We start from the raw sequence: 15,612 nt of genomic DNA on the forward strand, positions 1-15,612 counted from the left end.
ACGAGGATGACGCTCGAGGGACTCACGTTCCCCTAGCAACCAGTCACTCGAGGGGCGGGGGAAGAGGAGGAGGGTGGGTTGGGCTCAGTGTCCTTCCCGTTCCATGGCTGGTGGGAAAATCCATCCTGCACCCACACGAGGGCCTTGGACACACGTGCAGAACAGCAGAGCCCGACAGGCCCCCCAAATGTCACTGTGCACGCTCAGGCCCCGGGGCCTGGGCCCTGCCACACGGGAAAGCACTGACACCTAGGGCTGGGGCTGGGCACGGACACGCAGGGGCTGGGGCTGGGCACGGACACGCAGGGGCTGGGGCTGGGCACGGACACCTAGGGCTGGGGCTGGGCACGGACACCTAGGGCTGGGGCTGGGCACGGACACGCAGGGGCTGGGGCTGGGCACGGACACGCAGGGGCTGGGGCTGGGCACCGACACTTAGGGCTGGGGCTGGGCACGGACACGCAGGGGCTGGGGCTGGGCACGGACACGCAGGGGCTGGGGCTGGGCACGGACACCTAGGGCTGGGGCTGGGCACGGACACCTAGGGCTGGGGCTGGGCACGGACACGCAGGGGCTGGGGCTGGGCACGGACACGCAGGGGCTGGGGCTGGGCACTGACACCTAGGGCTGGGGCTGGGCACTGAGTCCCGGGGTGCAGATTGACACAAGTGCAAGGGGATGGGCACTGGAGTTACCAGGCCTCCCAGAGTGTGCTGGAGTTGTTAGGAATTAAGGATTCATGTGTCATTGCGGTTTAGATCATGTGATGAAGCCTCCAGAAACACATCCAAACAAAACGGGCAACTCTGTGGGCACTGAAGGATAAACTTAACTTTTGTCAATATGACCCCTGCTGTTAAAGTCTGGTCTTTGTAAAGAGGTACGTGCTTGAGCACAGGTATACAAAAGGAGGGGACAGGTGAAACTGGTTTGAACCTGTTGTAAGGCCTGCAAAATGACAGTGAGGGGACAAATGATGATTGGAGGGAATTTGGTGCAAAGGGGCATGACCTGTATATGCATGCAATTGTAAGTGGTCAGTAAAAGGGGGATAATTACCATGTAAGAAAGTACAAAAGACCTTGCCTTTTGTTTGGGCATTTGCAGAAACTTTGCAGAAACTTTTTTTTTCTCCTGAGTATCCTGGAGGTTTTTGCCCTGGAATGCATTCCTGAATAAAGCTGGTTGCTTAAGAAGGGTGTCTGGAATTGATTTGGTAGGGGTTTTGGGCCCCCATCCGAACCCTCGGATTAAATTCTCCGTCATTTATGGTGTCAGAAGTGGGATGGATCGGGACACCAGGTGATTGTGACGAGCCGGACCGGAGAGACTGAACAGAAAGGCGCCATACAAATCGGTAAGAGATCCGTGTTAAAAATCTCACTGTTCTGTTCCTCTCTCCTTGTCCTGAACGGCTGCTTTCACTGGCGGTAAGCGTCCACCCTACGTTAAGAACATCCTTCCCAAGCAACTGTAAGTCTTTCTCTTTTCTTTTTCTTTATTTTTTTTATTTATTATTTTTTTTTTTTTTTTTTTTTTTTGGTTTTGAATAAGTTTGTTATAAAGGGGACTGTGGGAAGACACAGAAACAGGGTCAGCTCAGGCTTGAAGCTGAGAGGAAGGCAGGTTAGTGCCGGATTGGAACTGTCTTATAGGTAATAGGACAGGGATTATGGGGAATAAAGGATCTAAGATAGATCCAAAAACCCCATTGGGTAAAATGCTGCAGATTTATAGCCAGCCAGGGAAATTGCCAGCAGGTCTTAAGCTCAGGAGGCTGGCAAAGCTCACACACGCGTGGAATGAATATACTTATGTAGAATCAGAATTGCAATTCCCAGTTCAAGGTACCTTTCAATTAGAGAAATTAAATTATTTAAAGGGTGTCTTAGAGTCCAGTCACCCCTCCCAGATGAATTATTGGCACCTCTGGGATGATCAGGCCTCTAAATTAAGAGATAAATCCATAATGGCTAGCCTAAAGGACTCAAATGAAAAACTAAAAAAACAATTGGCAGAAATAAAGGAGAAATCTGACTCCTCTAAAGTTTGTCCACCTCCGTACGTTCCTACACCAAGCGCGCCCAGCGGAATCTACCCATCCATCTCGAAACCACCAGCTCCGCTGCCAGATCCACCTGAAGATCTATTGGACCTGTGGGTCCCCAATTTCCCGGCTCCCCTTCCCACCGACCTGCCCCAGCATCACCAAATATTGCTTACCGATCATTCAGCTGCATCAGCCCAATTTAAATCTCCCGCACATACTCACACCTCTGCAGGGGCAGTGGGGAATGTCAACCTGGCCAATAAAACTTCAGACTGTGAGCATACTCAGAGTCCAGTAATTCTGAAGCAGTCAGAAGTCTCCTCAAAAATGCTGCAGCGGACATTGGCAAAAGACTTAAAGGACCTGGGGTTTGTTATAACTAAAATAGATCCCGAAAATAACTCAGTGACTATAAGTAATGAAGTAAATAAGGATGTGATTATTGAAGTTGGACCTAAAAGTTTTCCTGGACTGTTTAAAGAGAATATTAATCTTTTCCCACTAAGACAATTTCCTAATCCAGCAGGGGGCGCCCCAGCACTTATCCACGTCCCCTGGACACCTAATGACATCATGAATTTTAGGCTTACTCTCCCAAAAATAAGAGAGGATCCTGTGGGCTTGCAAAGGGAATTGCGCCAGATTTTTGAAGTTTATCAGCCTACCCACAGAGACATTGACATGCTACTCTCGGGAATAATGGAACCCCATGAGAAGCAAGCTCTTTACACCCAAGCAAGGCGAGGCCCTGGGGATACTCCTGCCCACCTGGGTGAGCAATGGCCCCAAGATTTGCCAGGAATTCCTGCTACGGCTGCAGAACGTACCAGGCTAGCAAACGACCGTACAGGTCTCCTGAATGCAATTACCGAAATGGTTCCAGTGCAAACTGATTGGTCTAAAGTATATAACTGCAAACAGAAGCCAGATGAAAGCCCTGTTGATTTTCAGGCAAGGCTCTTTGCAGCCATGAGAAAGTATAGCACCTTTAACCCAAATGATGCCAATATGCGCACTATGGTAGTAACCACCTTTGTGCAGAATTTAAGACCAGAAATTGGAGACAAGATTATTAATAATATGATTGGATGGAAAATGGAAACTACTGAGAAAATTTTGGAAGCTGCAACTCAGTTCTTTGACAACTTGCAAATAGAAAAACAAAAGAAAAAGGAACTTAAAAATACCCTAATGGCACTACAAATACAAGATTTACAAGGCCACGGGCAACCAAAAGGTCAGAGGGAAGGCCCAAACAGACCCCGGCGTGGCCCCCAACCTAATGATGTGTGTAATTACTGTGGTGGGTTTGGCCATTGGAAAAATGAATGCCGTAAAAGACGACAAACTAGATTTAACCAGGGCTCCAACAGACAGTCCGGACCATTGCCACAAGGACAGAGGTGGCCCAATACTAACCCCTTTCCAGCAGGTGCACCCAACAGAGACTACCCTCCGGAGGACCGACAAAGGATTAATCCGTTCTGACTATGCCCAGAGGTTATTGATAAAACATTGCAATGCTCTCTGTTACCTTCTGTCTCTCTTTCTGCTACACCTGATGCCTTAGTTTCATTTTCCGTTAATGGAAACAAACATGAATTTCTAATTGATACTGGTGCCTCTCTTTCCACAATAAGAGAGGATGAAGCTCCCAGTCTGGCCAGAACTGGAGAAATAGTAAATGCTGTGGGGGTTGGGGGAGTAACTATCCCCCATGCAATGAGTGAACCGTGTTCCTTAACCATTGGGCCTTTGACAGAGGAACATGCCTTTCTGTTATCTCCCAGTACGCCTGTAAACTTGATGGGTAGAGATCTGCTGTGTAAATTGAATGCTACAATTTATTGTTCCCCTGAAGGGGTCTTTGTTGATATACCCCATAATCAGGCACCAAATTTCCTCATGATGTTAACAACAGACGGACAAGGTATAAACCCAGACTCCAAACTGGAGAGTGTGGAGCTGGACCAGGTACCAACGTCTTTGTGGGCTTCTCACTCCAATGAAGTTGGGAAACTGTTAACAGCAGAGCCTGTACGGATCAGGTATAAACACGGCCGGCCTTACCCTCGAGTGTCTCAGTACCCCTTGTCCCAGGAAGCGGAGGAGGGCATAGCGCCTGTAATCTCCTCCCTGTTGGAACAAGGAGTGCTCATAAGAACGCAGTCTGTGTGTAATACCCCAATACTTCCAGTCAAAAAGGAGGGGAAATTTGATGATCAAGGGAGACAGATATATAGATTTGTGCAGGACCTAAGAGCTGTAAATCAGTTTGTTATCCCCAGATTTCCTGTGGTTCCTAATCCAGCAACAATATTGTCCTCTATCCCTGCAGGTGCTAAATGTTTCTCTGTCATAGATTTATGTTCAGCCTTCTTCTCCATTCCCATTGATAAGGATTCACAGTTTTTGTTTGCTTTTTCCTATAAAGGGGAGCAGCTGACCTGGACCAGACTTCCTCAAGGGTATACTGAAAGTCCCACCCTTTTCTCACAACTGTTAAAAAGGGACCTTGATTCAATTTCTCTGCCAAAAGAGTCTACCCTTGTTCAGTATGTTGATGATTTATTGATAGCCTCACCTAATCATGAAGCATGTAAAACGGATACTGTACATTTGCTGTGTGAATTAGCAAAGAGAGGTCACAAAGCCTCCAAGGCAAAGCTCCAGTTCTGTAAAGCAGAGGTTGAATATTTGGGTCACCTCATATCCCAAGAAGGGCGAAAGCTTACTGATAAACGCATAACCTCTGTTCTTTCTCTCCCTCGCCCAGTAACTAAGAAACAGGTTCGGTCTCTCTTAGGTGCTGCTAGCTATTGCAGACAATGGATTCCTAATTTCTCTGGTCTTGTAAAACCCCTTGTATCTCTGACATGTGACAAGGTGAAGGATCCCATCCCGTGGACAGAGGAGGAAGAAAAATCCTTTCAAAAAGTGAAAGCTGCTTTGGTCTCTCCACCCTCTCTTGGGCTCCCTGATTATGATAAACCCTTTACTCTTTTTTGCCACGAACAGGATCAGGTCGCTTCGGGAGTATTATGTCAGCCATTTGGAAATCGCCTTCGTCCTGTAGCTTATTTTAGTGCTCAGCTTGACCCAGTAGCAAAGGGTTTCCCCCCGTGTCTTAGAGCTGTGGCCGCAGCTGCTGTACTATTAGAAAAAAGTCAATGCCTGGTATTGGGTCACCACCTGACACTTGCTGTACCCCATGCAGTGCAAGCTTTGTTGAATAAGACTAAGACCCAGCATTTGTCAATGCAAAGACTGACTAACTATGAGAAAGCCCTTTTAGGAGCCCAGAATGTCTCTATAGTACGCTGTTCTACTTTAAATCCTGCCACCCTTTTTCCTAACCCTACTGATGGAGAGCCCCATGAGATGGAACCCCACGATTGTTTAGCATTGGTGGACCTCACTTGTACCCCACGATCTGATCTAAGGGACATTCCTTTGTCCAATCCTGATTTAGTGTATTACACTGATGGGTCATGTAAAAGGGATGAAAGGGGAAACCTTATAAGCGGGTATGCTGTTGTTTCTGATCATGCAATAATTGAAGCTCATTCTCTTCCAGGGATAAAAAGTGCACAAGCCGCTGAACTAATTGCTCTCACTCGTGCCTGTATTTTAGCTACTGATCAATCTGTTAACATTTATACTGATTCAATGTATACTTTTAATATCTGTCATTCTGTAGGTCAGATTTGGAAACATCGAGGATTCTTAACATCCTCGGGAAGTGCTATTTCTAATGGATCCCTTGTTAATGACCTCTTGCTTGCTATTCAATTACCTTTTGCTATTTCTATTATGCATTGCAGTGCTCATACTGATAAAACTGATACTATATCAGTAGGAAACAGACGGGCAGATTTTGCAGCCAAGAATGCAGCTGCCAGTGGACCTCCAGCTCCATTTCAAATCCTGGTTGCTGTTTCTGTTCCCCTGACTCTAAATGATTTATCCCTGTTGCAATCTAGGGCACCTGAGAAGGAACAACACAATTGGTACAAAGCTGGGTGTCGTATTCAAGATAATAACATTTGGCTTTCACCAGATGGACGACCTGTGGCTCCTTCTACGTTGGTGTCCCACTTGGCTACCATTACCCATGGATTAGGACATATGAACAAAAGGGGGGTAGCAGACCAGATTCTGAAGCATTGGTATGCGCCCGGGATTCACCAAGCTGCTGCTAAAATCAACAGCAATTGCGCTACTTGTCAAAAGTTCTCTACCCAGGGTGGAGAAAAGACTACTCTGAGTGCTCATACTTGGGCCTATGGACCCTTCCAATATTTGCAGATTGATTTTATAGAGTTAACCCTTTCCTGTGGATTCAAGTATTGTCTGGTTATTGTATGTGTGTTCAGTGGTTGGGTGGAAGCTTTCCCTTGCCGCCGAGCGGACGCCACTACTGTGGTGAAGAAATTAGCTACTGAGGTGGTTCCCAGATTTGGAATCCCTTTAAAAATTGACTCGGATAAGGGAACCCATTTCACAGCCAAAATCCTGCAAGATCTGTGTAGAGCCCTCCACATAGAACAACGATTCCATACTCCATATCATCCCCAAAGTTCAGGGCATGTTGAAAGGAAAAACCTCGATATCAAACGGAAGTTAAGCAAGATTATCTCTGATACTGGACTCAAGTGGCCACAGGCATTGCCCCTTGCCCTCATGCATATCCGAAATACCCCAAACCGCAAACATGGTCTCACCCCTCATGAAATCCTATTTGGGAGGCCAATTTTACTTGGATTTGAGCCTCCTGGAAAAATTAATCCTTCTCACTTGTCTGAATGTTATGACGAACTACTTCAATACTGTATACATCTGTCTAAAATTGCTTTTAGTCTCTCCTCTCAGGTTGCAGAAGCCTTACCTGTCCCAACTGATGTGCCTTGCCATGATGTGCAACCAGGAAACTGGGTCCTGATAAAAGAATTCCGGAGGAAAGACTGCCTATCTCCAAGGTGGAATGGTCCCTTCCAGGTCCTGCTGACTACCAACACGGCTGTGAAGGTAGCCGAGCGAGATTCTTGGATACACGCAAGCCACGTGCGCCGCACCGTTGACCCTCAGAAGTTGTGTGAATTTGCCTCTCCCGACATATCGCCTCCTACTGAACCTGTCAGCCCAGAGCCAGAAGAGAACGACTTTCTACCGCTTTCTGAGAAAGAAATCGAATCACTTCTCCTGAACGAGGGATATACATCATCGGAAATCAAAGACCTGGACCTCATTCACTACGCTCTCACTACAGGCCAGATCCCTTCTGGTCCTATTAGTCACGTTGACATTCCACAACAATCTGCACCCGACCTTGCCATTGACCCTACCGGCATTTTGTCAGAGGACGGTGGGTTTTCTACTTATAACCTCCGTCCGCGCAAGTGCTGAAAGGATTACAATCCTGCACAATGGCTAAACTCTTGTTCCTCCTTTGTATAGGCCTTATTTGGCTCCAAGGGGGGAATGGTATTGGTACTAACACCTTTCTGCAGCTGGCAGAAGGTATGGCACGAGCCGCAAACAAAACTAACTGTTGGGTGTGTGCCTGGGCACCACAAAGTGCGCATAGTGGATACCCAATAGGTGCCCTTCCGTTAAACAAAACTGGACTAGTAAGTGATGCATTACTGGAACAAAATGACCAAACTGTGTGGTTCAACCAGACTGGGTGCATCCAATTATCATTCAGTGGTACAAGCCCCCTATGTAGGAATCTTACAGGTACCACCTTTGTCGGGAAATCAAGCTGCACACACATTATAACAAAGCTGAATGGGACACATGTATGGCATAATGGTTCCACTATGTCTACCGCAAACCTTTGGTGCACCCTATTCAAACCAGAAATAACAACCATATGGGGAGGGGCCACTAGTACAGACCTTTGCAAGGAAGGTAACACCACCTTTGGGAACCGAGCCATGATGACATATCAGTCTGACTCGTGGAACATGTATAATTATTGGTGGATATGCGGTAAATTTGCCTATAAAAGGCTTCCGCAGAATGCCTCAGGGTTTTGTTACCTCGGTCTTGTGACACCAGCTATGAGAATTGTTGACACTTTGCCACCAGGGCATATCAGGAATAAGCGGGATGGGTCTTGGGAGAAAGCATGGAACTGGATAGAACAAACTGCCCTTGCAGTAGCTGAAACTACCATTCCATGGGTAGGGCAGGCAAAAACAAATCATGATTTAAAAACAATGTCCTTGCTTATGGAAAAATTCATGAATACCACAGAAGGGGCATTAGGTGTGGTACAGGATAATTTAAATGAATTACGAATCTTTACCCAGCAAAACAGACTGGCTCTTGACTATCTACTAGCAGCTCAAGGAGGGGTATGTGGATTAATAGGCCCAGAGTGTTGTGTTAAAGTTTCTGATGTGAGTTCAAACCTAACCACAAGGATAAAGGAAATCCAAACATTGTCTGTCCAGACAAAAACATTTAGAGAGCAGTTGCAAGACTGGAATCCTTTGAATTGGTTGGGAATAGAGTTAAGCGAACTCATGAAGAAAGTGGTGGGAGGAATATTGATGTTCCTTGTCTTAATATGCTCTATATACATAATGATACAGCTAGCCTTATGCTGTATTAAAAGGTGCTTACAAAAGATAGAAAATGTAGCAGAAAGCAAAGTACAACAGATGCTTCTGCTAAATGTACAGAACCCTCCCAAGAAAGACTACAAAGACACTTGCACGTTTGAGGATGAATGGGAAAGGATGCTTCAGATTAATTGTGATCCACAAGTGGATCAAAGGGGGGAATGAAGGATAAACTTAACTTTTGTCAATATGACCCCTGCTGTTAAAGTCTGGTCTTTGTAAAGAGGTACGTGCTTGAGCACAGGTATACAAAAGGAGGGGACAGGTGAAACTGGTTTGAACCTGTTGTAAGGCCTGCAAAATGACAGTGAGGGGACAAATGATGATTGGAGGGAATTTGGTGCAAAGGGGCATGACCTGTATATGCATGCAATTGTAAGTGGTCAGTAAAAGGGGGATAATTACCATGTAAGAAAGTACAAAAGACCTTGCCTTTTGTTTGGGCATTTGCAGAAACTTTGCAGAAACTTTTTTTTTCTCCTGAGTATCCTGGAGGTTTTTGCCCTGGAATGCATTCCTGAATAAAGCTGGTTGCTTAAGAAGGGTGTCTGGAATTGATTTGGTAGGGGTTTTGGGCCCCCATCCGAACCCTCGGATTAAATTCTCCGTCAGCACTGACAGATGGGGCGGGCAGTGGCACACAGGAATGGGAGCTGGGGAGACCTGCCCATGGAGGGAGGGCAAAGGAGGCAACAGCCCCGGAGCTCAGCAATTCTAAAGGGCCCAGGCGTCCTGGCTGCTATCACTGCTACTGTGGCAGCAATAGCAGCCAGAGTTCCAGATCCATTAAATCGGGCACTCTCTGCGGCTCTGAGGCATGCTGCTGGCATGGGGGGGTGGAGCACGGCGCTGAGGGCTGGCTGCCCCACCCCTTCTGCCTGAGGACCTGCCCCTTCCAGGAGCACAGAGTTACCCCCACCTCTTACCCAGGGATCCAAAAATTCTGTCGCCCCCCTCTCCCCCATCACAGGGATGGGCACTGATGTACAGGCATATGGAGGTAGTGGGCACTGAAATATAGGCACTCTAGGATGGCTCAAACATATGCGGATGGGCACTGACATGGAGATAGCATGGGCCTCTTAGGATTGTCACCTGTCCAGGTTTTCTCAAGATCATCTCTTGCTTTAGGTAGCTATCCTGGGTAATTGGTAGGAGTCCTCAGTATGCACTGCTAGCTGTCATGTTTTTATGGGGTCAAGATCATCCTGGACAAATTCTAACAGTAATTATTGCAGGGGGAATTAAGGGAAAATTTCATTGCAGTATAAACAAGTATTGCAAGTATCACATTCAGTTACAAGAAGAGTAAATTAAAAAAAAATATTCAAGGCTCTTAATACAATGAAAATTATTTATAAAAGAGTCTAGCCCAGGGTTTGGTAGAAACCTATAGTATGTTTTATTTCTAGGCTGCTTGTTTAAATTCAGAATGTTTTCAATTTTTTTTTCAGTTACAGACTAACACGGTTACCCCTCTGAAACGTTATGTTTGTTTAGTTAGTAACTGTGTTGACTCTTGCTATCATAAATGCAAAATAGCTACATTGTACTTGTGTTTCTCTTGATTGGCCACATGGGGGTTGTCTAATAACAAAAGGAAGTACTTTTTCACACAATGCACACTCAACCTGAGGAGCTCCTTGCCAGAGGATGATGTGAAGGCCAGTACTATAACAGGATTAAAAAAAAAAGAGCTAGGTAAATTGATGGAGGATTGGTCCATCAATGGCTACTAGCCAGGATGTACAGGGATGGTGTCTCTAGCCTCTTTTTGTCAGGAGATGGATCACTGGATGACAGGAGATGGATCACTGGATAATTATCTGTTCTGTTCATTCCTCCTGGGGGACCTGGCATTGGCCACTGTCAGAAGACAGAATACTGGGCTAGATGGACCTGTAGACTGATCCAGTATGGCTGTTCTTATGTTTATGTTCTTATAATCCCCATATGCCCTAAATTAGCCACCTTTGACGTACTTGTCCATATTACATTTGGTAGTTGCCCATTTTATATTTGAAAATCCTCACCTTAAGCATGTATCCTTTTCCTATACTTTTCCATTCTTTCTTTGTAGATAAGAATAACAAATAGTAGTATTATGTTGATGTTCAGGTTCTTTCAAGAGAAAATACTACTTAAACTTCCACATCAGAGGACCTATTTCTGCATTGGATTTATACATATAGTCAGGGCTCGACAAATAATGCAATCTACTCGCCTGTGGCAAGTAGATTTCAACCCGGAAGAGCCGGGTTTGGGTGATCTGCGCATGTGCAGATCGCTGGACAGCACGGCTGGTGAGCTGGGCTTGTCGTGGTTTGGCGAGCCCTGCATATAGTGTATTAGATGTTTTTCTGGTTGTTTCTCAGGCACCTTTTAGAAAGCTACAGCTCAGAGTCACAAAACTCACTTAATACCGTTGTTTAACTGATTCAAAGCAAATTTTGTTTCTTTTTGTTTTTGTTTCCTGTTTTGGTAAGACGGTTCTAAAATTAAAATACTTTCAATAATACAGCTAGGAAAATATGAGGAAATGAACAAACAATTAGTTCAGATATTAGTCTCAAGTGACAGGATCAATGATAGCCTCATCACTACTTGTTCTGTTCTCTGTCCCTTTTCTTGCGTCAAATAACTGGGAAGAGATACCTAAACGGAGTACCTCATCTCTTGTTCTGCCCAATTAAGGCTGTGGAACAGTCGTTAAGGATATAGGCACAAAATCATTTTTTGCAATGGTATATTGATACATTAAAAATAAGTTATCAACATATTATTTATTAATGTTTTGTGAACTACAAAAACGTGAAAACTAATTCAAAAGGCAAAATAGAAAAACAAAATTAAACATCAAAAATATATAGAACAAATTTCTTCAGATATCAGGCCAGGACAAAATATATACATTATACTCAAAATAAAAAAACGGCTTAAATACTTTTTCTTTGCACTTAAATTGTAAATGTGTGTGAAAGCAGCTGTTTCAGCACTCTACTCTGTTGCCTGGTGGAACATTACACTGATTCACATGAATGAACTTAATATATAAAGAAACAGGATGACCTTAAAATGTAATTAGCTGCATTTCAGTATTCAAAGGCAGAACTATTTAACTATTTCTACAGTTGAATAACATAAGTATATGTAAGATGGTGCCTGCAATGAGTACACAAAATCTGTTACTATAGGGCTATATTTTCTGCTGAAACTTAACCCAAAGTTTCTTTACAGGCACAAAATATATCCAAAATTTTATATTCACAAATGAATTATGGCTGCAGATACCAGGAAAACTAACTGCCTGGTTATACACATACAAATTATACCTGCAAAAGGAAGGCTAGACTTGAAAATGTAACTCATATTTTTAAAAAATAAATTAATTGGTAAAAAAAAATACAAAACAACACACAAAAATAATGTAAGTATTTATATGATCCCCATCATTATAATATCTGAGCAACAGAGAGAGAAACCATACAAAATTAATTGGATCAAATTTCTGAACTATGCAGAAGTATTCTCAAACTGAAAACACATGTATCCTGCAAGAAAAGCATTACTGTGCACTCATATTCTGGCTGGCAGCAACCCAATAAATTTATTATTGATGTCCTGACATTCACCCTAATTTTGCATGAACAACCTGCATGTATCTTACATGCTTAGTAGCCATATGTTCCCTAAACATTCAGGCCAATTCTGTAATATTCCATTATAGCTTTTCTCATGGAAGAACTTCTCAGTCACTCCATGGATTTAGATGGGAGCCAGAATGGGAAACACAGCTTTCTCTGTTGTGCTGGGTATGAGTTTTCTGAGGCCTGTCTACCTATCATCTGCCAGAATTTGTCCCATAACATGCTCATTACATTGTAATATGAAAAATCTATATGTGACATTTTATATAAAATTCTGCAGTTTAAAACAAATGCAGTAAACCATCATTTGGAAAAGAGAGAATGATGATGGCTTCACATCATAATGTATTACTATTTATATCTTGGTCTGTTATCAGGAAAACCAGTAAAACACTTACATTTGCAAGTGAAAAAGAATAGAAAAATATATTTATCTATTTGTTTGGAAAGATAAGAAATCAGACAAATAATAAAATAATTTTGTACCAATGCTCTGTGAAAATTTTTGCTGAGCCACCCCAAAGAAGCATTAGAAGGGTTGACTCAGCATCTTGCAGACATGCTCTAAACTGTGGTGTGGAAAGTACAAATTATATTCCTGGTCATACTGGATATTGCTACATGGTCCATGGGAATCAGACTCCTAGTGCGGGGTGATAGACTTGGGGCAGCTGGCTTTCACTAGCACTTTAATAATAATTGTATAGACAGTGCTTTCAAATTGCAGCTTGACTACAGCACAAGCGCTGAAGTGTAGGGAAGCTGTGTTTCTCTGTCTGAGCTCCAGCCCAAATTGCCACATCAAAATGCTGTTTATATGTCTGTTTTTAGAGCACCAGAACAAACCCCATTAACCCAAATCTGTCAACCCAGTCCTGGAGGCTCACTGACACAGGGATTTGGAACACCTTTCATTGCTCAATAGCAACCTGTACAGGATATGGCTGACTTAAGACTGGCATTGGGATTCTTTGTGGAGTCCTTTCTTCATCAGCCCTCAGGATGCTATAGTTGAGGGGTAAGCCCCCAGAAATATGGGAAAATCCTAATGGTTTCACCAAGACTCTCTTCTAAGAATGGGTAGACTTCTTCATTCCATCATTGCTCTAAATTGCTGAGTGTATTTAGACAGCTCATCTGCTTGATTTCGAAGTTCTTGAACCGCCTCTGTATTTGGATACTGCACTACAGCATTTTTGGTAGCAACAGCCAAGTTCTTCAGCAGGCTACAAAACTGGCTGCTGCTGCGGAGGATGTCATTCCGAATATCCTTTTCTTGAGTTTCCTGACACAGAGAATCCACCAGCCTTTGTCCCACCATAATGATCAATTTACTCTGTGCTATGAAGACTTCAGGTGGTTGGCTATTGCTAAGACTACTGGTAAATACACAAATGGCTTTCTGAAGGCCACCAAAATACAGTCTACAGTTTTCTGAGAGAGAGATTTTCTTTGCCAAGTCCATATTGCTCTGAATATTATCCTTTTTTGCAGGTGGGAAAACCTAAAAAAAGTGGAAAAGAAAACATGAAAGACATTTAGCTTGGTAACACAGATTGTTTCCTTATCCACTTTTTCCTGTATTCTCCTACAATTTCATTTAAATTAAATCATTCTTCATACCTCACAGCTGATTTGCCACAGCCACAAAATTGTAACAGCCTGGAGACCTTTTGTAATTATAAAGCACGTTTTCTAGTTTTGGTAGGCCATGAAATATCAGATTTTAAAATGATATGATCCTAACTTCAATTTACCTTTTGCCCACATACACACACTTCACCACATACACACACTTCACTTAAAACATGATTTTAGTAGCTGATGTCACAAGAACGGTTGGAGTTAAAAGACAATGATTTAAAAAGGCTGACCACTTGGAATTCTAGTTTTCAAATGCTAAAGCATTTAAGCCTGATTGTGCAAGGTACTGGCAAGGTACAAGGCTTCCATCTCTCATTGAGGCTTTTGAGATATTAGCTGTCTCAGCCATACCCAAAATAAAATGAAAAAGGCAAAATAGTAAATAATGCCACGATTTAAAATTACAAGATCTTATGACATGAGGAGCAGAAGCACTTCTCTGGACTTGCATAAATGCTTTCAGAACTTATCAATTCTTCCAAGCACTGTTCCCAGACAAGAGATCAGTTTAAAACAAAAGATCCCTACATAAAAATGTATTGTTCTAGGCACATTCTAGGTGTTAATAAATATTAACAAGGTGTAGAAGCCACATATAACTTCAAGGAACAAAACCTTTACTAGCAACAGTTTTCCAAATCAGAAATACCTTTGTTTTTAAATCAGCAGTCTTCTTTGCTACCTCTTTAGCTGAAAGGGGTTTTTGTTCCTGTTTCAACACAAATGACTTCTGAAAAATGAAAACACTTGAAATTATTTATATAGTTTCAACATACTAAGCAAAGTTTTGTTTTACATAATGTCATCAGAATTTTTGTCATGCAGCCAAAATGTTGCTACTGTAAACAATGACACCTGCTGTTAGAAATATAAATGATCAGCTGTAATTTCTACTACAGAATTTAGAAACTGACTCTGAAAGGAGTAATAGGAATACACCTCATATCAGTGAACTACTTCCAGCTAATGTTGGTATATGTTATGACAGAGCCATTTATTGTCTGATACTTATTATTTTTACTCTGTTCCCAGATTAAGTTCCAATATTTAAGTCCAGATATTATTTCCTGGCATTTGTTTTAAATACACACTATCTCTTTCTCTCTCAGGATTTTATACTGCTCCCCAAAATATCTGAGTGACTTCCATGCTAAAGCAATAGCAAGAACAATATTCTTAGTGGCTGTGTCTAGACTGGCCAGTTTTTCTGGAAAATCAGCCACTTTTCCGGAAAAACTTGCCAGCTGTCTACACTGGCCTCTTGTATTTCCATAAAAGCACTGATGATCTCATGTAAGATTGTCAGTGTTCTTGCGGAAATACTATGCTGCTCCCGTTCAGTGCTCCTGAAAGAGCTGGGGCCTTACACAGAAGGAATGGGACTGGGGAAGCCATCCCCCAGCGCTGCCTGGACCATGCCGCCCCTCCCCCCAGCCTCACAGCCACCCAGAGCATGCTCCGTGGGGCTCTGAAGTGAGCCACCTGGCACTCTGGCAGTGATTTAAAGGGCTCTGGGCTCCAGCCACCACTGCTGCTTCAGTAGTGGCAGTGGCCTAGAGTCCCAGGCCCTTTGAAATCACCCAGCCTCGGGGCATTTCCCTCCTAGTCCCCCCATCAGTGGGTCTGCTCAAGTGACAAA

At 43.5% G+C, this 15,612-nt stretch overlaps 1 protein-coding gene across 2 annotated transcripts in view; it reads right to left on the reverse strand.

The window, feature by feature from the left end:
* Window positions 1-9,655: 9,655 nt before the first annotated feature.
* CASS4 (Cas scaffold protein family member 4) overlaps window positions 9,656-15,612 on the reverse strand; it is a 39,922-nt gene continuing 33,965 nt past the window's right edge. Inside the window, exons 6-7 of one of the 2 annotated variants that reach the window (XM_006129397.3) lie at window positions 14,623-14,703; window positions 9,656-13,833 (exon numbers count right to left, since the gene is read on the reverse strand). In XM_006129397.3, the coding sequence (XP_006129459.2) occupies window positions 13,420-13,833; window positions 14,623-14,703 (495 nt within the window). In that variant the 3' untranslated portion in view covers window positions 9,656-13,419. The remainder of the gene's footprint in view (window positions 13,834-14,622; window positions 14,704-15,612) is intronic. The other variant, XM_006129398.4, reaches the window with a different exon arrangement.

The sequence above is a fragment of the Pelodiscus sinensis genome, chromosome 18 (assembly GCF_049634645.1).
Source record: "Pelodiscus sinensis isolate JC-2024 chromosome 18, ASM4963464v1, whole genome shotgun sequence".
Classification (NCBI taxonomy): domain Eukaryota; kingdom Metazoa; phylum Chordata; order Testudines; family Trionychidae; genus Pelodiscus; species Pelodiscus sinensis.